We start from the raw sequence: 26,358 nt of genomic DNA on the forward strand, positions 1-26,358 counted from the left end.
TAGAAATATGCATCCTTTAGATCCAGAATGGCAAACCAGTGGTCCCTGTGTATCAACAGCAAAATAGAAGAAAGAGTTACCATACGGAACCGACTATGACACATGTAGAAATTCAAGTGTCTTAAATCCAAGATGCGTTGAAGGCCGCCATCTGTTTTAGGCACCAAAAATAACAGGAGAAAAAGCAGCTACAGGCCCGAGCAGAGTCAACGCCTTTTTGCAACAGAGAGCACACTTCATCGAGTAGGATGTCTAAGGGGGTGGTGGAGGAAATCCCAGCTCCAGTGGGTGGGAGCACTTTGAACTCTAGGGCATAGCCCCTACAGACAATGGTAAGAACTCAAGAGTCAGAAGTCACCATGGCCCATGAGTTAGAAAAAGGGCCAAGTTTATCCCCAAAGGGGGTCAAGATGGAATGCATTCTATCCCATCAGTTTTTTTTTTTTTTTGCTTAATCTGAGCCCTTTTCGCAGAATCCCTGACAGTACCGCTGCTGGGAAGGCTATCACTGCCCAGATGAAGAAGATGACTGGGATGGGTATCTTCGGTGCCCTTGGTCTTGAGCAGGGTATTGAAGTTCCTGTTGCTGGAAGGAACAGTATGGGTACTGATAATACCTCTCAATGAGAATAAGAAGATCACTGGCCTCCATACTGGCGCCTCAAATTGCCCCTATAAGTGGAAGGAGACATACCATGACGCCTCACAGCCACTCTCATTTTACACTAAAAATTCAGCTTTTCATCGGTATCTTTGCTGAATAGTCTGGTATCATCAAATGACATGTTTTCAATAAGAGTCTTGCTTTGTAGTGTCAAGTTAGAGGACCGCAGCCTGGCATGGCACCGAAGTGCAATCGATCCCAAGAAAACCTTGGCTGAACAATTCATCCATCGAGTGTCGGGCCGAGTTAATCTGTTGGGCTCCCAGCGCGTGGGCCTCTGAGTGTAAAGCCAGACTGACAATTCACTTGTCATCGGGAATTTCATCAATGATGGATAGCATCCTCTCCCAGAATAATTTGCAACCTTAAGGTCAAGCACAGCGGCCACATAGAGCTTTTTTCCTATTCTGTCCAGTTTCTTACCCTCCTTATCTGTTGGGGAGGAGGATGTTTTTAGAGTAAAGGACTGCTGGGCCCCTGCGACAACTGCGGAATTCGGATGTGGGTGTTTAAGGAGTCAGGATGCTGAGGATGGTGTAATCTAGTACAAATTGTCTATTTTCTTTGATGTCGACGGGATAGTGGCTGGAGTTTGCCAAGATCGTTGAGTGATCTTTTGCATGGAAGGTAGAAAGACAATTGAAGGTGGTGTCTGGATCTTCCCATGTATACCTTGCTCAATAGGGTCCAATGAATCTTTGTCAGTATGGTTAAACTCGATACTGAGAGTGTTTGACATCTGTATGACCTGTTCTGTAAAGGTTTTGACATCGTCGGTCAGCGCCACGCTCTCGTGGACCACCAAGGCCTTCCTCACAGACTGCTTAGATCAGTGGTTCCCAACCTGGGGGTCGGGACCCCTTTGGGTCAAACGACCCTTTGACAAGGGTCGCCTAAGACCATCGGAAAACATAGTGCAAGGGAAGCTCTCTCTCTTTCTCCCCCCATTCCCTATCCCTCCTCCTCCTCAGCCCACCCTTTCGCCATTCTCTTCTTCCTTCTCTGTCCCTCCTCCCATCCCTCCTTTTTGAACTACCATCCCTTCCTGAGGAGGAGCCTTCTCCTCCTCCTTCCCCACTTCTCCTTCTTCTTTCCTCACCCCTTCCCTCTTTTTAAACTACCTTCCCCATATTTGAATCATAGAATCGTAGAGTTGGAAGAGACCACTAGGGCCATCCAGTCCAACCCCCCTGCCATGCAGGAAATCCAAATCAAAGCATCCCTGACAGATGGCCATCCAGCCTCTGTTTAAAGACCTCCAAGGAAGGAGACTCTATCACCCTCCGAGGGAGTGCATTCCACTGTTGAACAGCCCTTACTGTCAGGAAGTTCTTCCTAATGTTGAGGTGGAATCTCTTTTCCTGTAGCTTGCATCCATTGTTCCGGGTTCTGTTATCTGGAACAGAAGAAAACAAGCTTGTTCCCTCCTCAATATGACATCCCTTCAAATATTTAAACAGGGCTATTATATCACCTCTTAACCTTCTTTTCTCCAGGCTAAACATCCCCATCTCCCTAAGTCGTTCATGATAGGGCATGGTTTCCAGACCCTTCACCATTTTTGTCGCCCTCCTTTGGACACGGTCCAGTTTCTCAATGTCCTTTCTGAATTGTGGCGCCCAGAACTGGACACAATATTCTAGGTGGGGCCTGACCAAAGCAGAATCCACTGGCACTATTACTTCTCTTGATCTAGACACTATACCAGGGGTAGGAAACTGCGGCCCGTGGGCCGGATGCGGCCCGGCAAGGCCTTGGGACCGGCCCCAGCCCGGTCCTGCTGCCAATTGCCGGCGGAGCCTTTGGCCTATCAGGAGGAGGGGGGCAAGGGGGGGCAAGCGGCAGGCAAGGGGAGCAAGCGGCGGGCAAGGGGGGCAATTGTCTATAGAAGCCTCCAAAACATGCATTTATATTAACATTTTTTAAAAAATCAGCAAATTTTTTAGCATGTCCTCCATATTTTTTTTTTAAAAGTGTCCTCCATTTGAATTTTTGTTCTACAAGTTGAAAAATGCAAGCTCACATTTAGAAAGTGTATACATTGCGCGTATCAGATATTTACCTAACAGTAGCAAAATTACAGTTATGAAGTAGCAGCAAAAATAATTTTATGGTTGGGGTCACCACAACATGAGGAACTGTATTAAAGGGTCGTGGCATTAGGAAGGTTGGGAACCACTGGCTTAGATGAAGAAGACCAGGATGATCCCGGTGAGGTATCAGAATGGGCCCGAGGAAGGGGATGCTCATGTAGAGATCCATGGTGAACAGTACTGGTGGAGGCTTGGTGGGTGTAGTGACCCTGGCAGCAGGTTTGCGTCACGCCAGAGAAGGAGAGTGATGCATGCCTGAGGAGTTCTTGCAGAGTTTATTAATATCTACTGGTGTGTAATAACAATCAGTCTCATCATCATAAACCAGGTCTGGAAATTCTTCAAAGGTGGGGTCATCATAAACTTGAGCAACCACATCGTGGTGGGGCTTGTAATGGACTTCAGCCGTCACTTCAACTCGATGTCCATGGCAAGCTGCAGTTTGGTCCAATGGCGGATGGCTGAAGTAGGCATCGAGACTCGAGGGTCAGGTTCCCAAATCTCACAGACTCCGAGCCGAGATTGGGCTGCACCAACTGGAGCTCCGGAAAAGGTTCCCTGGACAGGAGAACCAGTGGTTCAGATCAATGAGGTGTCAGGGTCCACATGGACTTGAGTGGGGTCAGAGCCCTAGGATGCCAAGGGGGACGCTTAGGTTTATCAGACTTTTCTCCCACAGGAGAAGCCAAACGGCAACTCTTGGAGGAGTGTTCAGGTGACTTTTCCCTCCTCAAGGGAGAGGTCTCCTTAGCATGGTGTTTGCACTTTGAAGAGTGTTTAGTTAGAGACGTGGGATCTCAGTCAGACATTTCCCGGTCAGATTTTTCCCTCTCAGATTTCTGCCCATGCCTGAACAACTTGTTCTTAGGCGACTTGCCCTTCAGCTTGGGAGAGTGATCCCCAGCAGCAGTGTCATCAGATTTAGATCTCTGGGGGCTCTCTTTAACAGATGAAGCGGCCTCGGCCTTAGAGGTAGAAGCTGGTTGTAGAGCCTGCTGATACAATGCAGCTTTCAGGTGGGAATCCCGATTTTTTCAGGATTGGGGGTCAGCAATTTGCAGAATGGGCAAGAGGAAACATATCTTTCCCTAAGCAGAGTAGGCAAGTATCATAGGGATCTTGGCCTGGGATTTTACCTCCACAAACGGCACGTTTGAATGAAGTAAAGTGGGAGGCCAGGGTGAAACAATGTAATCCATTAAAAGAAGTCCAAGAGTCAACCGATTTGTGTCAATCATCGAGACAAAGTCCAATAGAATGATCAAACAGTCAGAATCAAATTCAACAAGAAGTAATCAATCCAAAATCATTTGGAGAATAGCGATTCCACAAATAGTTCCTTCAAGCTGCTCACACGGTGGATGAAAGGAACTAGAGAGATGCGGGACTGATAATGGGAAGAGTTACCGCCAAAAAGTTGCAAACTAAGTTTTCCCTAGTGATTCCAGAAGTTTCGGAGCTTTACTACGGAGGCGCAGAATAACCCCTTTGTGTGATTTCCAGAGACCACAAAGAAGAACTATAATTCCAAAGTATTTAAGAATGTAAGATATAATGGGGAGTGACAGTCAGATCTGAAGTACCTTTACACTTGTAGGTTTCAAAAGGCTGATTTTGACATTAGGTTCAGAAGATGGGTTATTCCACTCATCACAGACCTGGACTATAAGAGGTTTGTGTAATTCTTTGCCATTAATCACTGACAGAGGCTAGAAACAGAAAAAGAGACTATATGAAATTATGCAATGTGCTAGAAATTTACAGTATTCACTGGCTATGTCATTTACTGCTGACCCACAGAGAATGGCTCAATGAGAAACAACAGATCATAACAGGTATTTTGATATAAATTGTTCCTTTTGTTTCACTGTTACATTTCATGCTAGAAAATATGTTAAGTATTTCATATTACTAAAACTTATTAACTTATAGAAAGAACTGCCAGCATGACATACTTAAGTTAGTATCACATGACATACACTTACTTCTTCCAACGCTGTCCAGTCTACAAGCATCAGTTTGGCTGGAGGTCCTGCCACCAATTTTAATCTCACAAAATGAGAAAATTCACGCCAAGCAAAGCATAACTCTTTGATTCCAGGTGCACATGGCTTAAACCTGATGCCTGTGACACGAAAAGTTTGGGTATCTTCCTACAAAGGATCATATAATAAAGATAAGGAAAGAAAATGCCACTGAATTGTCTTCTCTGTAAAAATGTGATTAAAAAAATACTTCACAGTAAAGACCCGAGAAGAATAAACATGCATCTATTAAAACATACAGAGTTCAAAGTTTTATTTTTATTATGCATCTTTTTGACACTAAAGGAAGGGTGATCTGAGAAGATAAGGAGGCCACTGTTCTCAAAATGGAACTCTTCTTCCAGAAAAAGGGGAAGGGGTTTTCTAAAGGGTTTAGAAAGTTGTCTGGAAGTCAGAGGTAAAATGAACAACATGTTAACATGCAGGAAATGGCAAGTCATGTTGAAAATACCTTCAAGTCCTGCTTTGCATGAATGAATGTGAATGTAGGGTTGGGAGACTTTTGTTTGTAGGCCTGTATGCATAGAGACTTGCACAGGACCCAGAACCCTGATTACAGAGGAACAGTGAATGGAAAACAATCTAGTAAAAGAAAGGCCAATATCACCATGACTATTAGAATAGGACATGCAGAAGAACGGGCAAAAACAGAGCTTGAAAAGACAACAAACAATGGAAGCAAGAGTTGGAAAGAGGAAGAAAGAAAGTGATCATGTGGTAACTTTCCTCTGGGCAAAGATGACATTAATTGCATCTTTTCCACCCTGTGTCTTTTTGAAGGAGTTAAACCTGTTGCATGCCACAGAATTCCTGAGAGAATGTGAGCATATACTCTACTAAACTGACAAAGCATGAGTTACAAAACAGTAACTGAATTCAATACTAAGTAAAGCTGTCTTCATCATCATTACCACACGTTCATCACCCAGAAAGTTGACAAAAGCTGGTGCCACTAGGAAGGCCCTGTGGCACCTGAAAAATGACTGAGTTCTGAGAAACACAGGTTTCTATTTTTTAGTCTTAGCTTCATGTAGCACTGTCTTTACAAAATTAAGTATTTTCTTAGAAAGTTACTATAAGAAATTATTGTTCAAACCACAATATGCTATGTTCTGTAAAACTGACTGTGGACATTGTTCATTATGTTACTAGATCCCCTCTTAATAAGGATCCAAGTGAAAAACATTGCCCTGGTGGCGCAGTGGTTAAATGCCTGTACTGCAGCCATTCACTCAAGACCACAAGGTTGCGAGTTCAAGACCAGCAAAAGGGCCCAAGCTCGACTCAGGCTTGCATCCTTCCGAGGTCGCTAAAATGAATACCCAGACTGTTGGGGGCAAATTAGCTTACTTGCTAATTAGCTTACTTGCTGTTCACCGCTATGATCTTTGGAATAGCGGTATATAAATAAAACAAATTAAATTAAATTATATGTTCCAGCCTCTCCCAAATGGATCAAGGCAGGATCACAGCAGACTTTAAAAAATACAATTAAAATTTGTTTAATTTTAGTTTCAGGAAATTTTTTTGCTACACTTTGCTTCATTATGTGATAATGAAAAATATGCCATCTTCTGTGTTTCCCTATTTGTGTTAATGGAACACTCAAAGCTATATTTGTTGTTCAACTCTGAATATGTTCCTCTTTCATTGTAGATGTAAACAAAAAAAAATACTACTATTAATTTAACTACCATGAAAACAAAAGAGATTAAGCATGGAAATAATTAAATAAATAAATATCCTTACAGTCTCAAAAGTAATTGTCTAAGGCAGTTTTCGCAATGGAGGAACTCCTGAAATAATCAGGAAACCCCTGCATAAAAATTATTATATATACAGTTAAAAAATGTTTCTTTTTGTTTCAAATCTGATCTCTTGCCAAACCTTAGAATTCTTGAAACGTTGGCTGAGAAACCATAATCATCTGAAGCATACATTCTGCATATCTATATGAATGTTAAGAGGTACCGGCACCAGTTTCTTGTCTTGTTGTTTAAAGTAATATGAATCCTCTTGCAGATATAAATACTATATTGTGGGATATTAGGGAATACCTGCCACATAGTTTTCAGTTCTGACCTATCCAGATCATTTCCAGAAATTCCAAAAGAAGTCACACAAGATGATGGTAGGGTCTGAATGTGATTTCCGTGCTGATCTGTAATCATCACCTCTTTAAAAGAACAAGAATTAGAAACTGTGAGAATTCTGAATGTATAACTTATAAAATAAATTAAAGTAATATTGAAAATATAATCTTATAGCAAGGGCTACAATGAACGTCAGAGTTGGGCTCCACACCTTCTTAATATGCTGCTCACTAACCCTGTAGTTTCATTTTAAAAGGCACATGACCCAGAATAAAAACAAAATGTATAGACTCACAGCACAACTTGTGTTAAAGTGAAATGTGGGAGGGTATGAGTGGGGCAGTAGCACTAGGAAATAAGATGTAGGTTCTGATAGATTCAGGGTCCCTACCATTAGAGGCCCACCACCCTGATCTGTACTATAGATTACAGGATTACAACCTACACAGAATATTACACATTCATAGACCTCCTTGACACTTTACAATAACTTATAGATAGCTGCATGGCAACAGCAGAGACAAGATGTCCCTTCCAATTTTACGACACTGTCATGCATATGACCCATATCCAAGGGTAGCCGTGTTGATCCACACTGTTTATAACAGTGGTTCTCAACCTTCCTAATGCTGCAACCCTTTAATACAGTTCCTCATGTTGTGGTGACGCCCAACCATAAAATTGCAGTGTCTCGGTTCCTAAGACCATTGGAAATATGTGTTTTCCGATGGTCTTAGGCAACCCCTGTGAAAGGGTTGTTCGACCGCCAAAGGGGTTGCGACTCACAAGTTGAGAACCGCTGTTTATAAGGTTTTATTTTCAGGCAAATGAGCATAGGATGTCAGCCTTAATTATTAAATCATATCTTATGTGATAGCTATCTAGGCCATTATTATCTAAAATGCCTAGATTCTTGTTAAGCAGGATCTTAGTCAGCAACACAAGCATTCTTTCTTCCTTAGTTACATTTATATACTGCCTTTCCTCCAGTAAGATCCAGGCAGCATACAGAACTTTCCTCTCCTTTTATCCTCCAAACAACCCCATGAGGTACATCAAGCTATGAGAATTGGACCAAGGTCACCCAGTGAACCTCTTGACTCAACAAATCTGGATTTGCTAAGTCCTGACCTGACAGTCTAACCACAAAACCTCAAAATGTAAGATCACAGAATGTTTTAAGTATCCCAGTTTAAAAAAAAAAAAGATTTTGTTAGTAATCCCATTTCAAAGTTTGAGCACATGGAGCTACTGATTCCTTCCAAACAGTTTATTTGTTCTGCTGTACACTGCCTAGTCATACAACACATTTTGAAATAAATACTACTATAATTATCTATAAAAACCTGAGTTTATTTCCAAAAACAATGTGCAACAATACAGATGGTGACAAGTAACAGCAAGCACATATACAACAACAATGTAGAACTGGGTTGAACAGGATGTATATTTAGAGATGACCCAGCTTACACTAACAGTGTAAAAATATAACTTTCACCAAGATCTGAAATACTGACTTTCTATATTCATCAAATTGTGAGCAGACTATGATGATGGCAATTCATCATAAACTATTATATACCAACATTTATCTGAGACTTGCGCAAGTAAGGAATGGTAGCAAGATTTCAACCTGTGCAATTTACAGACCTTACACTGCTATAGCTTACACTCCATTCAGTGTTCCATCAAAGATATTAATAAAAGAGCAGGGTATAATACAATAAATAAATAAATAAATATTCTCCAGGTCTAGGAGTCACAATACAAAAATATTAAGAGTTACACATAGTAATGAATAAGATATTTATTTAGTTCATAAATTAACAAATTTCTGTTCCTTGGATTCTATATAAACTGGGGCTTAATTAAATGGTGACATTTACCTTTCAAAATTTTACAACATAATTTCCAAATCAATATATAGTATGATAGGTATAATAGTGAAAATGTGCACAAAATATTTTATCATTTACCAAAAATATTAAAAATGTGCATATTAAGATAAATGAGTGTGCAAATATGTATTATATACATTTTCAGGAAGATTATCAATACAGAAGGAAATGAAAGATGGAAAACAAGAAAACAAACTTACAGTTTCAATGTTCCCTAATTATAATTACTTACCTATTTCACTTTGTAGTGTTTCACCCATCTGTAATATATTTGATCCTTTTAGTTTGCATTTTATATGTTTCGGATCATCAGCAAGTGGTCTAAAAGAAACAAACATTAAATTCAGAACAAATACTCATTTTAGAGTAATCAGACCAAACTATAAACATTAAATCAAACAATATATCACCTCATTTAAATAATACTAAATATCAAAATATAAAATACAGTGAAATATTTGCTTCACTTCGATATGAAATAATTAGAGCCAGCAGATACCTAGTGGAGGGAATGACAGATTGGATTTACCGTGAAGATTCATTCAGAAATGGCCAGAGGACCAATCCACTACTAATGGATTTCCAGGTCTGCAGGAGTTTTGTTGAATAAAAAAAAAAAAAAAAAAGAAGAAGACATAAAAGGTCTGAGAATTAAAGGACCTGAATATAAATTAAAGGCATTTGCTGATGATTTGGTTATAATTCTGGAAGATCCCAACCAACAAGTAGAAAAACTTTTCAATGTAAAAGAAGAATTTGGCAAGATTTCCGGTTTTAAAATTAACAGGAAAAAAAAAGACTCAAATTATAACCAAAAGTTTAAGCAAAGAAGAAGACAAACAGATAGAAATCTGTACAAATTGTAAAATACAAAGTAAAGTTAAATATCTTGGAATTTGGTTATCTAATAAGAATAAAGACCTCTTTGACAATAATTATAAAGTGTTGTGGAAAGAAATTTAAAAAGACACGGAGAGGTGGCAAAAATTACAATTATCACTATCAGGAAAGATAGAAACTATTAAAATGATGATTTTGCCCAAAATCAATTTTTTTATTTCAAAGTATTTCCATACTAAATAATGAGAAACCATTACAAGAATGGCAAAAAGATATAAAGGAATTCATATGGAATAGTAAGAAACAACGAATTAATTGGAAAATCATGACAAGACAAAAAGAAGAGGGGGTGAAGGTGTTCCTGATTTAAAATTATATTATCAAGCAAGCATATTAACCTGGATAGCTAATTGGATTCTTCTAGATAACACTAAATTACTGGATGTGGAAGGATTTACTAATCGTTTTTGTTGGCATGCCTACATTTGCTTTGTGTCACCACAAGAAGCTTTCATTGGAAGATGGTAAAGGGTAGATAGATGGCTCACGTGATGGAGGGCAAAGAAACAGTGAAGGTGGAATTGTAGAGCAGTGAACGTAAAGTCAGACTGAGAAGATCGGTACTGAGATGGATATCAAGACTGGGACCTGAAGCATTCTCAGTACTGAGGAAGAGATTGAAAGAATCTCTATGGTAGCGGTCTCAATATGATGGTGAGTATAAGTGTTAAGAAGAAGGTCTCTCCCTTCAATATTCCTCATGCTACTCTCAATCAATAAAGGAAGCAGAGGTGTAGGAGGAATCATCCCCATAGCAGTATGTCCTTGAAGACGAATGAGATCTGTCAGTACACTCCCTGTATGATAAGGGGACCAGTCCACTCAAAGATGCAAGAGTTGGTGAGGTGGAGGACGAGGAGTAGAAAAGCAGAAATCCCCAGATGGACAGACAAATATCTGCGATGGCAGTGAAGATAGTACCAGGGGCAATGGAGACATCATAGTAGAAGGCTTCGAAACCAGCAGAAGAATGACCTCAGGATTTGACGTTACTGTCACCAGGATCGCCTTCAGTATCGATTCCACCATTGGTACCAAAGCAAGTGTAATAGACGTTGGTACTGGATGGTGTAGGGCCAGAAGGCACTGACTTCAATGTTGGTATCGGAGTTACTCCAGCCAAAGCCAATGTCAGTGGCTTAGGCTGTTTATGCCTTTTCTTCTCCTTAGGCCTTTCCGTCCCTTCAGGGCAATCAGTGTCATCTGTAGAGGCAGCAGCACACTTCTTTGTTTTGGAGGAGTAAGCTGTCTTGGAGGTCTGACAGACTGAAGGCACCTCCTGGACAGAGAGAGAAGCAGTAGGCAGAATAACTATGCCATGATCAAGACCAAACAGTACTGATGGAACAGAACAGGTAGCTGTCAGAACCGAAAGACCACAATCGGTAGTGATCAGTATCGAAGTGGCCAGCACAGATATTGGAGGTGCAGTTGTTTTCAGAACAGCCTTCAATGTCTTTGGTATTTTCTGAGGTGATGCAACAAAACCGATGACAATGGGCCCTTAGCAACCGCATGATCAGCGACTGACTGACTTTTCCCAACAGTGGATGTTAAGTCTCTGAGCTTGATTTCTCAAGGCCTGAGGTGTAAAGGACTTATAAATCAAGCAGCACTCAATGATGTGATCCTCTCCTAAACAAAAATGGGGAGTATCTGTCCAACAATGAAACTTTTCTACAACAGGTAGAACAAAGCTTAAAAAGAGATGTAGAGGCCATGAAAGGGGGGTGGAGGGATGAAGGGCAGCTAAAAGATCTGATATGGAAGAGGTTTTTTTTTAGAAAGAAACAAAGTATAAAATAAAGAAATAAAATAAACAAAATATAAGAGCAAAATGGTATAAATAGGAGGCTACTCAGCAGATAACAATCAAAGGCGGGGTACAGACTGCCCAGAAGAGGTGCCTCCTCGGCGCCTCTCTCTACTGCACAGCTGTGCCACAGCATATAAATTCTTTCGGACCCCCCCGCGTAAGGCAAATTCCACCTATGCTCAAGCCCCATTATAATGAATGGGGCTTGTATGCACGCAGCAGCTGCGCGCTCCATAGAGTTTACAGCGCAGCTTCCGCGTAAACCGAAAGCCACGTATAGTGCACCCACGTATGGAGTGGCCGCGCTGTATGATGTGAAAACATAGCCATTATGTTCAACAATAAACTTACTTAAAAGTAGGTAACATATAATGTATACCTCACTGAGGATGCAAAAATTTAACTACTTAAATTGTTCAGGTACAAATTACAATAAAAATGTGTCCTTGTCTGCTATAATTAAAAGAAACAGCTATTGAACATTAAAAAAAATCCCTAGGAATAAAGAAGTACAAACCTGACTGTAAAATCACTTTCCAAAGATACATGTTCATCATGAAATGTAACTTGGCAATAGCGGAGATCTTTTACAGACGTTGGCACTTTCACATCAGGTAACATACCATTAAGCAATTGTTCTCTATTAATCTTTGGGGTCCAATTTACCTAGGAAATAAAATATTATCCATAGTATCAGGAGGAATTTAAAGTAACCTCTTCTTCCAATCAGCTCCTTTTGATCTATTAAAGGAGGCCAAAAGACCTCTTTAAAGCCCTTGCTTTAAATTAAGTTAGTGATTGATTTCTAGCACAGATTTCTAATTTAATGTGAACAAATATGTTTACTGGTATCATATTCTAGAAGCACAGAACAATACAGAATCTTTTAAAGTACTTTGGATTCAACAGTCTTAACATCCCTTCAAATATAATCTCTCAGTGTTGAATCCCTTGAAATACCTGAAACACTTTTAAAAGTAAACCTGAACCTTTTACACACCACAGACTATCAGGGAGCCAGGTCATCTCTACAATGTCAGAGTGCTTCTAAGGGTTTCCTCCAAGAGTGATCAAGGTCATGATTTATTTATTTTTAGGCATTCCACCTTTCCACAGCAAGACAAGGCTTCAATAAGATATCTCACAATATCCACCGGAAAATTCCCCAAAACATTCAGGAAGCTACTAGACTTGATGAATTTCCAAGGGCAGACAACTGTAATAGGTCCCCCACACCAGCTGAATGTAACTGCTGTTGTTAATTGAAATTTTAGCATTCATGAGTCTGACATACATTACAGACCACCATGTTCCACCATGATCTTAAAAAAACCCTTCAAACTTCTTCTAAGTTTGGACAGCCCACCTCATCCCAGTGCTATAAATTGCAGAGCAGTCAAGCAAAATACATACTGAGAAAAGGCTGGAAATTAAGAGTAAAGCTTAAGCTTGCTACAGGATTCTGTCTTGGAACTTTATGCATCTATGCCTGTCCTGAAATTTCTGCACGCTAGGGTAAGAGAGCCAGCATGGTGCATTAGTTTGAGTATTGGGCTATGACTCTGCAGACCAAGGTTCAAATACCATCTCAAGAATGTAAAATCACTGGGTGAACTTGGGCTAGCCACACTCTCTCAGCCGCAGAGAAAGGCAATGCAATCCTCTGAAGAAACCTGCTATGAAAATCCCATGATATGTTCACCTTAGGGTCACCATAAGTCGTAAATGACTTGAAAGCACACCACCACCACCACCGTCAATGTAACCTAATCAGCTGTATGTCTTGTATTACTTCCTCTGGAAAGGCCTAGGAATGCAAATTCCTTGGTACATTTACTAAATTGCTTTTGTAAGTATTTCTGCAAGTAATGTAAACTGAGACTCTTCAGTCAGTAATGGAAATAAAGCAACACCGTTTTTACACACACTTTTCTCTCTATCTAATATCGCTCCTTTCCTTTAAACCAGTTTCAATTTCTTGAAAATGCTTACCTTAATCTTTTCGGCCAGAGTTGGAGTTACTATGATCTCTCTTTCCCCCTCATCATACATTTGGAAAATAAGATTTTGCATCATGTCACCTGCAATCCAGTTAATTTCATCCCGGTGCTTGATCTGAATAGCTTTTTCTCCCCCAACACTAAATATATGTAGTTTTGCAACACGGCTACTGGGAAGCATTTTAATAGTCTTCTCCAATGGTGGCACATTTTTACAACTCTAATTATAAAAGTATAAGGATTAAGAACAAATGAAAGTATTAATGAAAAAACTCTTAGCTCACAATATTTAACTAAAGAATTGAAAATACAATCTTATTAACAATTGTGCTTATCAATCTTTACCAGTGTCTTTTTTATTAACAAAAAATTAAGAGTGAGAACCAAAAAAGACAATTTAAATTAGGGCACTGTGTATTCTTTTATTTCACTCCTTGGCATATAATATTTTTAAACTGTTTAAAAACAAAGAGGCTAAACAAAAGGAATCTTGCAGAGGCCCTGTCATCTGAGGAGAGAAAAGCTAATGACTTGCTCTTGAAATGTAAAAATTTAAGAAGTATCCATCACATGTGCTCTGATATTTCTTCAAATCAAGAAGTCAAATCCTTTAAAAATTGTAAATCCAGTTTTTCAAGATTTTATAGGTTTCCAGTTTTTAAACTATCTATATTTGTCACATTCGTAAAGGTCAATTTATTTTCTAGAACCCACTTAATTCATATAAAAATCTATTATTGTCTCATCTGCACTGCGGAAATAGTGCAGTTTGACACCACTTTAACTGCCATGGCTCCATACTATGAAATCCTGGGGTTTGCAGTTTGATGTGGCAGCAGAGCTCTCTGAGAGGGATGGCCAAATATCTCACAAAACTACAAATCCCAGAATTCCACAGGATTAAGCCATGTCAGTTACAGCGGTGTCAAACTGCATTATTTCTGAAGTGCAGATTAGACTCTGTGACAGGCAATGAATCTAGTGCCAGCAACTGTTCACTCACTTGCAACAAATCTATCTGATTCACTTCTACTCTAACTTATCTTTCATTATCCCTGATCATAAAAAGATATTCTATTGAAGCCTGCAGAAATGTACTTCTACAGAACATAAATTGGACAAGCACCAATTGTGAGTAAGGCCAAGCATGGTTCCTTTTCAACTCAAAGGATTTTGCTTCCAAAAAACAACCTTCTTTGACTAAAAAATTGACTGGGTTCCTAGCAACCAGACAGTGCAGTATCCAAATGTTCCACATCTTTAGTTTGAAAAATTAGGGATTGCTTTGAATATGTAGTTTACTTACAGGTATTTCAATCCTTGCTTTAAGTATCTGGTCCTTCTTTATATTCTGTATATGCAGAACTGGTCCTGTTAAGATATTTGATCCTGCACTGCTGCAGTCCACGGCATACACAGGAAGGTCGGGAGCGCCTGAAAACTAATATGATGAAGTTGGGATTAGTTTTCGTTGATGTTGAGAAGGCATTTGACAATGTGAACTGGAACTTTATGTTAGAGGTCTTGACAAGGATGGAAATGGAGACAAAGTTTATATCCTGGATAAGAAGAATTTATGAAAAACAAGCAGCACAATTAATGGCTAATGGAATAGAACAAGTACATTTGATATTAAAAGAGGAACCAGGCAAGGATGCCCACTATCTCCTTTACTTTTTAATTTAGTACTGGAAGTTTGGGCGAATAAAATAAGAAAAGAAGAAGACATAAAAGGACTAAGAATTAAAGGACTTGAATATAAATTAAAGGCATTTGCTGATGATTTGGTTTTAATTCTGGAAGATCCCACCCAACAAGTAAAAAACTTTTCAATATAAAAGAGGAATTTAGCAAGATTTCTGGTTTTAAAATTAACATAAAAAAGACTCAAATTATAACCAAAAGTTTAAGCAAAGAAGACAAACAGACAGAAACCTGTACAAATTGTAAAATACAAAGTAAAGTTAAATATCTTGGAATTTGGTTATCTAATAAGAATAAAGACCTCTTTGACAATAATTATAAAGTGTTGTGGAAAGAAATTTAAAAAGACACGGAGAGGTGGCAAAAATTACAATTATCACTATCAGGAAAGATAGAAACTATTAAAATGATGATTTTGCCCAAAATCAATTTTTTTATTTCAAAGTATTTCCATACTAAATAATGAGAAACCATTACAAGAATGGCAAAAAGATATAAAGGAATTCATATGGAATAGTAAGAAACAACGAATTAATTGGAAAATCATGACAAGACAAAAAGAAGAGGGGGTGAAGGTGTTCCTGATTTAAAATTATATTATCAAGCAAGCATATTAACCTGGATAGCTAATTGGATTCTTCTAGATAACACTAAATTACTGGATGTGGAAGGATTTACTAATCGTTTTGGTTGGCATGCCTACATTTGCTTTGTTAGGAGTCTGGGAGAATTTTAAGAAGAAAACATATACAGGAAACCTCTCTGGGTGTCACCACAAGAAGCTTTCATTGGAAGATGGGAAAAGGTAGATAGATGACTTACATATAAATATCTTCTGAATAAAATCAGCTTGAATAAATATGAAATAAAATCAATAGATGAATTAAACCAACTTGACCCTAAAATTGTTTTTTGTATCTACAGTTAAGAGAAAGGTGGCTGATGGATCAAAAAACTGAAGAATTTGAAGATAGCATGGAAATTGACAAGATTTTTTTTGATCCAAGGAAAGGAACATCAAATTTGTACAAGTATTTAAGGAATAGAGAACAGGAAGATTTGATAACAGATGAAATGATAAAATGGGCCTCAGGCTGTGATAGGATGATTGGACTAGAGAGTTGGAAGTATGGTAGAACCAAAACAAAGAAATTTACAAAGGCACAGGGATTGAAGGAGAACTATTTTAAAATGGAGCACAGGTGGTATTTAACTCCTAGTAGGATTGAAAAGATCTACAAAACAAACTCTAATGAATGCTGGAAGTGTCAAGAAAAAGGAGGTACATGGTTTCATATGTGGTGGCGATGCCCCAAACTAAAGGCCTGTTGGAGGAAGGTACACATTATGATAGAAAAAATATTGAACATAAAATATGAGCTTAGACAGGAAATGTATTTACTTAATATGTTGAACAAGATTCCACCTCAAATAAGAAAAAAATAATGACGGAAAACTACAGCCAGCTCTTTTTATACACAGATTTTTTATACACGGATTCAAGCATCCACGGTTTGAAAATGTTCGAAAAAAGGATAAATTTCAAATATCAAACCTTGATTTTTCAATTTTTTATAAGGAACACCATTTTGCTATGCCATTATATTTAATGGGACTTGAGCATCCACAAATTTTGTTATTCATGGGAGATCTTGGAACCAAACCCCAGCGTTTAACAAGGGTCCACTGCAATATGTTGAAGCATAATAGCATTTATTTATTTATTCGACCCTGTCTTTCCATTAAACAACTAAAGTACCCAGGGTGGCTGACATACAAGTAAAACCAATTTAAATAGTAAAAACTATTAAAATTATTTTCACAATTAAACCACTTTAGAAGGAAAGAATAAAAATATGTATAGTCTGCCCTTGCCATATGCGCAGGATCCATTTTGGACTCCCCTGTGTAAGGAAAATTTCATGTATGCTGGAATCCCTTTTATTTGAATGGTGGCGCACTTAACAATTCTGAAGGAAGTGTCTTTCAAATCTGGGAGCAAAAGAGAAGAAAGGTCTCTCTTGCCTGCCAGTTATGTGGGCCTCTGCAGGTAGTAGCATTTTCAAGAAACCCTCATCTGGCCATAATGAGATGAGCAATCCCTGAGACAATACCATGTACAGATGCAAGTGCAGGACAGTGACAAAAGCAGATAAGAAGAAAATCAATTCATTTGAGATGTGGTGAAGAGTGCTGAGGTTACCATGGACAGCCAAAAAGACAAACAAATGGGTCCTTGAGCAGGTCGAGCTTGAAATTTCCCTGGAAGCCAAGATAATCAAACTGAAGATGTCATACTTTGGACACATCATGAGAAGGCACGACTCATTAGAAAAAATAATAATGCTAGGAAAGGTGGAGGGAAGCAGAAAGAACAAGACTGCATGCTAGATGGATAGACTCTATTAGGGAGGTCGTGGTTATGAATTTATAGGACCTAAGCAAAGCAGTGGAGGACAGAGAATCTTGGAGATGTCTCATCCACAGCTGCCACGAGTCGGGACTGACTCACAGGTGGTTAACAACAATAAAACAAATCTTAACAAACTGATGTCATATTATTAAAGAAAAGTAACAGAAGGCATTGATCTACCTTGCAATGGACAATTAGTTTGGGCTGTGCTGTTAGGTTTCCTACTTCATCCAGCACTTCAACATGAAATGGAAATGCTGTTCCATTCTCAATCTTCAAGATATCAGAATCTGGCTTGACTTTTAATTGCCGAGGGGGACCTGTTCAGTTTAGAAATTGGACATTAGTTTCTTGATTATTTTGAAAATTCAAACAACTACAAAGATAGCAATGAAAACCTAAAGAAACACAACATTTTAAAAGGGTTACACAACAAAGTATAAAAAGAATTTCTTATGTCTTTACTTCAGATACCAAATATAACAATTCGAGTCCAAAACACACTGAAGAAATAATCCAGTTTGAGACCACTTTAACTTCTCTGGCTCAGTGCTAGGGAATCCTGGGAATTGTAGTTTGTGCTACCAGAGCTCTCTGACAGAGAAGGCTAAATGTCCCACAAAACTACACTTCCCAGAATTCTTTAGTATTGAGCCAGGGGGGTCGGAATGGATCCCCCACGTAATGCATGGGTCCACTGCACTGTTTTTTAAAAATAATATTCACACATTTATGATACTCTTTCCAGGAAATACTTTCATAGCATTCAAACACTTTTCTCATACCTGGGAGAAGTTTAATTTTCAAAAGCTGGGATTCTTCCTTCAGTCCAGGAAGACTGATCTTCAAAGTAAAGTTCTATCAAAATGTAATAATGTCAAAGGTTAATTGTGAATAATGATCACTGCATTAGATATTAGTTTTTGGGGTGAAAACGATTTCTTAAACAAAGAGTAAAATGATTTAGAAGTTTTCTCTTCTAAAAAAGGACTTTACAAGTTCAGGTTTATTTATTTACCTGCATGGCATTTATCTGAATATCCTCAATTACAAAACTGTGATTTCTGAAAAACACTTACCCACTAATACAATCATTAGTGTATGATAGTTTATCAACTACTACAATACTATTATTAATAATCAGCAAAGAATTTATTGAATTGAGTAGGTACACAGTTGATTTCAAATGCATCATTAAATACATCAAATATTTTTAAAGAATAACCTGTTACAATATTTTATACAAAGACTGCATACAGTGGGCCCTTCATATTGGCAGGGTGGCAATCTGCAGACTTGACAGACCACAGATCATCATGCCCCATATTACTCAATGGCAGTGTGTGCACATTATCGCCACTGAATAATATGGGGTGCAACCGTCTGAAGTTTTTGCCACCCACGGGGGAGGGGGGTTGGAACCAGATGGGAAGAGTCCATTGTATATACAATCACACACTTATAATAAAAAATAAGGTATCATTTCCATAATGGAACACATTCAACTCACCTTTCCCTGCAAACTGCTCACAAGGCCTCTAGCAGTTATTCCTTTAACAGTACAATTTGGTCTTCTTTCTACTTCTTCATATTGTAATGTTAAACCACTATAAAATTAAAAGTCAAATTAATTTAAGAATTTATCTGATCACCTTTAAACTACAACAGAAAGATATACAAAGTGTTTTATGAAACAAGATGCCCATGAGGATACAGGAAAGGACAGGATGATCATCTGTAACTGTGATTCTTCAAAAAACAAACAAACCATAGAATGATAGAATTTTAAAGTTGGAAGTGACCATGAAGAACATATAGTCCAACTAAACATCCAGCTGAAGTGCTCTTGAAAGATGCTCTGTTTAAAGACTTCACTGAGACAATTTATTTCACTGTCAAACAAGTCTTAGAATAAAAAAAGTTCTTCCTAATGTTTAGGTGGAACTTCTTTTGTAATTTGAATCTACTGGCAAAAAACAAGCTGGATCCATCTTCTACATTCCTTCACGTATTGAAAGATGAATATGATGTCACCTTTCATTCTTCCCTTTTCCAAGCTAAATTAATCCAGCTTCCTAAGACATTCCAAATAAGTCTTGGTTTCCAGACCTTTGATCAACTTAGGTCACTCTCCTCTGGACATATTTCAGCTTGTCAATATCCTTCTTGAACTGTGGTACCCAGAACTGGACACAGTATTCCAGATGAGTCTGACGAAGGCAGAATAGAGTGGCACTGACACTTCCCTAAGTTGGAACACTATACTCCTGTTGATGCAGCCCAGAATTGCATTGTCTTTTTTGGTTGTTGCATCACACTGTTGAGTCACGTTTAGTTTATGGTCAACTAAGACCCCTAAATCCTTTACTGCTTGAAAGTACTGCTTTCAAGCCAGGTGTCACTCATCCTATATGTGTGGATTCCATTCTCCCTGCCTAGACGTAGCATTTATCTCTGTTGAAATTAATTTTGTTAGTTTTGGCTCAGTTCTCCAATCTGTCAAGATCATTTTGAATCCTGTCTTTTGAAATATCAGCTACCTCTTCCCATGATTTGCTGTCATCTGCAATTTTTATAAGCATGCCTTTTTTCCATCATCAAAGTCATTTAAACAAATGTTCAACAAAACCAGACGTAGGGCAGATCCATGAGGCATTACTAGTCACTTCCCTTCAGGATGAAGAACAACCATTGGTGAGTACTCTCTTGGTTCAACTCTGTTAACTAATTACAGATCCACCTAACTGTAACACTGTCTAGCCCACTGTTCAAAAGGTTGCATGCAATAATATTATGGAGGATGTTGTCAAAAAACCTTACTGAAATCAAGATATATTAAACTCACAGCATTCCCGTGATCTACCAGTTTTTAACCTCTATCAAAAAAGAGAGATAACATTAGTTGGCACGACTTGTTTTTGAGAAACCCTTGGGTCTGTGTAAGGCAGTGCATACATAGTGAGAATTGTGGTCATTACTAAGTGTGCACAGACTGACTTTACTTATCTCTTCTAGAACCTTTCTTGGTATTGATGTCAAGTTGACTGGTCAGTAGTCACTTGGGTCATCATTTCTACCCTTTTTTAAGATGGGGACATTTCAGAAGAACAGGTTACTTACCCGTAACTGTGGTTCTTCTAGTGGGCCATCTGTGCCCTCAAATAAGTGGGTTGTGTGACTGTGCAGAGTCCCAAACAGAAAGTTCTAGAGCTAGTACCTTGGCATGGACATCCTACACCCTCCCATCTATCAAGCAAGTCAGAGCCCACCAAGCTACCCTCTGCTCAGCTTCAAAGTTCGTCATGTAGCCATATACGGCCTTTGAAAGGTTGCATCTCCCCATATGAACCTGTCACAGTTTTAAGATCATCAGGGGAAGGCTTCCTCTTGGTCCTGCCACCATCACAGGCTCACTTGGAGAGAACATGAGAGAGAGCCTTCTCAGTGGCTGCCCCCACCCCCTGGAACTCCTTTCCACGGGAGGCTATGCTGGCTCCCTCTCTTTCCTTTTGCTGGCAAGCAAAAACATTCTTATTTAAGCAAGCTTTTAATGCTTAAGCAAGCAGTGTTTTTAATACAGATGTATGTTTTATGTTTTTAACTTCTCTATGAGTTTTAATCAATTTTATAGTGTTTTAAAGTGATGATTTTAAATTGGGTTTAAGTTTTTTGTAAACGTTTTCAGTTTGTTGTTGTGGAAGCTACCTGGGAGAAAGGTGACATACAAAAAAAGTTGAATTAAAAAATACAGACATGAGAGCAGGGAGGTAGAGCAGGTATGTGTGAGGGCACAGATGAAGGCCCACTCTTGTAGCTATGCATGGCTAGAGTGCGAGCCCAGAGTTGCCTCTACATAATCGATACTTCTTGTCGGTTCCAAAATGGATTTCTCTGAATTCATGTTTAGACCTTGTCCTTCTGCAACAAGGCACTGATTTCTTCTAACAGTGTCTGGGAAGGCAGGATGTGGTGAAATATGCCAATGGGTAGAATATTTGAAACCTCTATGGCAGTGATGTCCAAACTCTGGCCCTCCAGGTGTTTGAACTTCAGCTCTCAGAAGCCTCAGCCATCTGAGATTCTGGGAGCTGAAGTCCAAAACACCTGGAGGGCCAGAGTTTGGATGTCACTGCTCTATGGCATAGCCTGGACAGATGACGGTACATACCCAGATATCTGTGGTGATGTTCCACCAGTTGAAATAGCGGCTGTTTAGTTTTGGAGCCTGAAGAAATAGGGTGTATTGCAAAAGTGTGGTGTATTATAATTGGCTGAAAAGTCGTCTAGAGAGTGGAGTAAAAAGAGCAACTTCACGAAAGAAGACGGCTTCTTTGAAGTCACAGACTGGTATTTTTAATTGTCTGAAGGGATGTTGTTGATGTACTGAGGACTGCTGAGAATATGTCCGGGAAGAACTAACTAGTTAATTATCGCATGAAAAAGAGGACTCAGAAGATTGTTTGCACCAGAGGCATGAATGGGCAATATTGTTACCTCTGGATGCTAATGCTAATACCCATTTTCTTTGCAGTCAACCAAACATTACAAAGGTGGTCCAAGGTTTTGTTAGTTTTTGTATTGAACAGGCCCTTGCCATCAAATGATCTCCCCCCCCCCCCCCCCCTTTGAGTCAAGGGATGCTATTCAGCAGAACAACTGTGAAAGGGAACTTGCTTCAATGGTGGAAGAAATGAAACTGAGGAGAGTATAGCTTGGCTCTGACATGTTTGATAGACAGGAGGGGGTAGGGTGTCCCCACCAAGCTACTCAGCTCTAGAACTTTGTTTGAGACTCTGCAGGCACACAACCCACATGTGTGAGGTAGAGACCTCAAAGAAGTAGTATAATTTCTTTGCTGCCACCAATACCACTGCATACACTTTCCAATGAACAACAGACTGTGTTTGGCTGGACTCACTCCAAGTCTTCCACCATTGTCATTCTAGTCTCTGTCCCACTCGTTTCATCACCAGTTAAAGAACACAAGTCACAGTGAAATATTAAAAATAACAAGCTTTCCTTCAGCAACAACCTGTCCCATATCTTTCCCATCAGTCTTATGTAACCAACAAATTGTAAAGATTTAACAGACAATATCTCCATGTTCACATGTAGATAACTTAATTTATTAAGTAATTATCACCCAGCTGTATCGGTGCATCTTTAAGTGAATTACAGATTCACTGGATTGGGACCTTTCTTTAAAAGCAATCTAAAAACAAAACATAAAACTGACAGTTACCTGGCTTCTAGGACTGGTATAATATCATCTGTCAGATAAGTAGAATGACCAAATTCATCCTGGACATCTAGAGGAATACTGAATGGAAGCCCAACCCTAAATGGAGGATCCAGAAGACCAATTGAAAACTTCTGAGGCTTGCCCTCTGAGGCAGAGAAAAAAAATTATTCACATCTTCAATAAGAAACATTTTTGTACTTATATTTTAGATATATTGATTGTAATTACTACCTTTAAGTAAGTACTTCCTTAATTGTGGAATAAACCATTCTGAATTGGCAAAAGACCAAATACTATTTCTGCTTTTTTATATAAGAGAGACATATTATAACTTTACATTTCTATTTCAGTCACACAAAATGTTTGATGTTGTGACAAAAGAGTTGATTAGTATATCAAAATACACTACTCAGCATTAAGGTTACTGTAGCGAAGCTTGGTCTATTCCTGTAAGCTGAAAACTGGAATTGGATCTGTAGGCATTTCTTTCTCTGTCACAGACACATTGAGGTCCGATGTAGACATATTGATAGCCACTTACTGGTAACAGTTAAATAGGTCACAGGATTGTGCAAATTCTCTAGCCCCCCTTTCCCCCCCTCACATATGAATTCTTTGGATCCCTTAACTGCAAGCACTGCATATCTAGACTGATACTAATTATGATTAATATAACCATTCCTAATGCTTTGCTATGACACCAGTGCTTGGGTAAGTATACACAACCTAGCGCACCTTATGCTAGGTACTGGTAACAAAGGTGCAATGGTGAAAAATAGCTAATACTGTAGGGGGAATTTTTACAAAAGAGGGGAAGGGCTGGGAAGAGAAAATACACAGTATTATGGGCAATTTCTCATCCTCTAGCCAAGTTAGTGTCAACTAGTCTCATGCATTGACTGGTTTGTGTGATTTTGCAGTTTAGGTATTTCTTAGCACCTGTTACTCATATTCGAAATACAAACAATCATATTTGTTTAACAGTGTTGGTCAAAAAACTTGGAACAAAATGTATTAATTACAAATTATAACATCATTTCCTCCCCTTCAATTTCATCCAGGTCATTCTCCAAATCATATATTAAAATGTGTTAGAGAATCACATCAGAATTCTTGATTAAAATTCAGTCACCACTTCTAAATGAACTTCTTCCCCCAAAAGGAAGGCGACTTCCAGTGGCCCAGATTCTGACCTGCCCATGGCCCTTTGAATTAAGAGCATCAGGAATGAGCAATAGGCTATGTGGCTCCCTTTTTATCACCATATTTTTTCTCTCTTGTTTTCCTTATATGGATTTTAAATCCATTATTATGCTGTAACATAAACGAGTTATATACCAATTATAATATTAGATTACAGAGTGTACTGTAGGTTGATAAAAATAGAACATATAGTCTGTCCAGCCCATACGCAGGGATCCGACACCCCCTCCCACGTATGGGGAAAAGAGAGTATGCTCAACCCCATAGAAAATAATGGGATGCGTGCTCACAGCAGAGCGAGTACACGTCCCATTACTTTTGCTGGGGCTTGCCTTCCGCCTAAGTTCAAAGCTGCGGAAGGCAAGCCCGCCTATGCATATGAATAAATAAGGAAAACTTTAAGGCTGTAGATTGAAAGACCACCTGAATGAAGAATAAACATTTCAACTCATTTATAATATGGTCAAGAATGCTTTTGCCTAATTTCAATTAGAAATACAGTTTTTACTGAATCTATCATAGCTAGGTTACATAAGAAAACAACAAGCATTGGATGCTTGGAGTAGAAGCAACCTTACCTATTATATTAAATTTAAAAGTTTTAGATGGAAGAGATCTTCCTGCGTAAGTGTCTGCATTGCTTTCATTCAACACCACTTGAAGTTTCAGCGTGTAGGCTCCAAGTTTATTAATATTTTCTGCATATAATCAGATACAACAAATTAAAATGAAGTAATCAAAATATTAATCTATTTTACAATATATTTAGAGCAAAAGCACTCACCCATTTTTTTGAACCAGAATGGCCATTTACTCCCATGTTGACTGATATGAGAAATGATTTCCTTATTTCCACTAGGGGCTGGGGAAAAAAGGGGGGAGAGAGAACAATTACATAAAAATAGGGGGGAAATCCCTCCAAAAACATAAAGATTCAAGTAAGTAATTCAGTAAACTAATTTACAACACATTAATTTTTTTCTAAGGCTTGGGAGGCAATTAAACAAATTCTTTTTAAAAAAATTGGATCTCTCTTATGATAACGCTTTCATCACTGGTTATTTCTATACATCTTATGAAAAATAGTAAAATATTAAAAGTGACAGTTTTCAATGAAATTCAAAGACTGCCATGTTAGCATGTGTAAGTATGCAAAGGGATCCTATAGCATCTTTGAAACTGAGAGAAATGACAAGTTGCTTACCTGTAATTGTAGTTGTTTGAGTGGTCATCTGCGAATCCATACAAATGGGTTATTCTGCACCTGTGCACAATTTCAGATCCTACTGGAATCGCTAGGGAAGACTTCTGAGTGATAGCTCCGTCCACCCTCTATATAGGCTCAGTGTCTTTCCGCCCTTTCTCAGTTCAAACAGTCTGCCATAAGAGCAGACAAGGAAGAAAGAGTAGGATACGACAGAGGGGAGGATGGGTGGGATTTGTATGGATTCGCAGATGACCACACGAAGAACTACCGTTAACAGGTAAGCAACCTGTCATTCGTCTTTGTGGTCTCTGCGAAGCATACAAATGGGTTAGACTGACAAGCTGAAACTTTCCCGGAGGAGGGCGTGTCCTGGTAATGAAATAAATAGATTATAAAACCAGAAAATAGTGTGAATTTGTGTCATTTAACAGTTGTCAATTAACCTCAGTGAGTTGCAGAAAGAACAGCTCTGCCAAAAGATGCCTCCTGGCGTTGCCTGGTATCAAGTCTGTAATGCTTGATAAAGGTCAGCGGTTGAGACCATACCACAGCCTTGTAAATGTCCTCCAAGGGGATGCCGGAGAGGAAGGCAGAGGAAGTAGCTACCGCCCTGGTTGAATGGGCTCGGATTCGAGCAGGGGGCATCTTCCCAAAAAGTTCATATGAGAGGTGGATAGTGGAGGTCACTCATTTAGAGAAATGTTGAGGGGTGACAGGCAGTCCCAGCTTAGGGATGGAATAGCAGAAAAAAGCTGTCGAGAACGCCTCAAGACTGAAGTCCTGTTGAGATAGAAGGCCAAAGCCCGCCTGACATCAAAAGAGTGGAGTCGACCCTCGGTGTCGGTCGTCGGGTTCGGAGCAAGCGTTGGAAGAACAATGTCTTGGTTGAGATGAAAGAGAGAAACAATCTTATGCAGGGTAGAGATGTCTGGTCTGAGGAGGACTTTGTCCCTAAAAAAATTGAGATAGGGAGAGTCGGTACAGAGGGCAAAGAGTTTGCTGGTCCGATGTGCAGAGATCAGTGAGACCAAAAATGCAGTCTTCCAAATGAGGAGCCTGAGGTCACAGGAAGCAAGGGGT

The 26,358-nt window shown here is 39.0% G+C and overlaps 1 protein-coding gene across 2 annotated transcripts in view; it reads right to left on the reverse strand.

Moving 5' to 3' along the window:
- Nucleotides 1–26,358, reverse strand: part of LOC121917327 (structural maintenance of chromosomes flexible hinge domain-containing protein 1-like) — a 138,814-nt gene that overhangs the window by 54,047 nt on the left and 58,409 nt on the right. For both annotated transcript variants that reach the window (XM_042443215.1, XM_042443216.1), the window contains exons 18-30: nucleotides 24,856–24,933; nucleotides 24,650–24,769; nucleotides 22,869–23,013; nucleotides 19,137–19,233; nucleotides 18,412–18,484; nucleotides 17,807–17,946; nucleotides 14,816–14,950; nucleotides 13,502–13,729; nucleotides 12,027–12,175; nucleotides 9,026–9,114; nucleotides 6,860–6,978; nucleotides 4,743–4,910; nucleotides 4,341–4,466 (exon numbers count right to left, since the gene is read on the reverse strand). In XM_042443215.1, the coding sequence (XP_042299149.1) occupies nucleotides 4,341–4,466; nucleotides 4,743–4,910; nucleotides 6,860–6,978; nucleotides 9,026–9,114; nucleotides 12,027–12,175; nucleotides 13,502–13,729; nucleotides 14,816–14,950; nucleotides 17,807–17,946; nucleotides 18,412–18,484; nucleotides 19,137–19,233; nucleotides 22,869–23,013; nucleotides 24,650–24,769; nucleotides 24,856–24,933 (1,667 nt within the window). The remainder of the gene's footprint in view (nucleotides 1–4,340; nucleotides 4,467–4,742; nucleotides 4,911–6,859; nucleotides 6,979–9,025; nucleotides 9,115–12,026; nucleotides 12,176–13,501; nucleotides 13,730–14,815; nucleotides 14,951–17,806; nucleotides 17,947–18,411; nucleotides 18,485–19,136; nucleotides 19,234–22,868; nucleotides 23,014–24,649; nucleotides 24,770–24,855; nucleotides 24,934–26,358) is intronic.

This window comes from Sceloporus undulatus, unplaced genomic scaffold (genome assembly GCF_019175285.1).
Source record: "Sceloporus undulatus isolate JIND9_A2432 ecotype Alabama unplaced genomic scaffold, SceUnd_v1.1 scaffold_15, whole genome shotgun sequence".
Lineage (NCBI taxonomy): Eukaryota > Metazoa > Chordata > Lepidosauria > Squamata > Phrynosomatidae > Sceloporus > Sceloporus undulatus.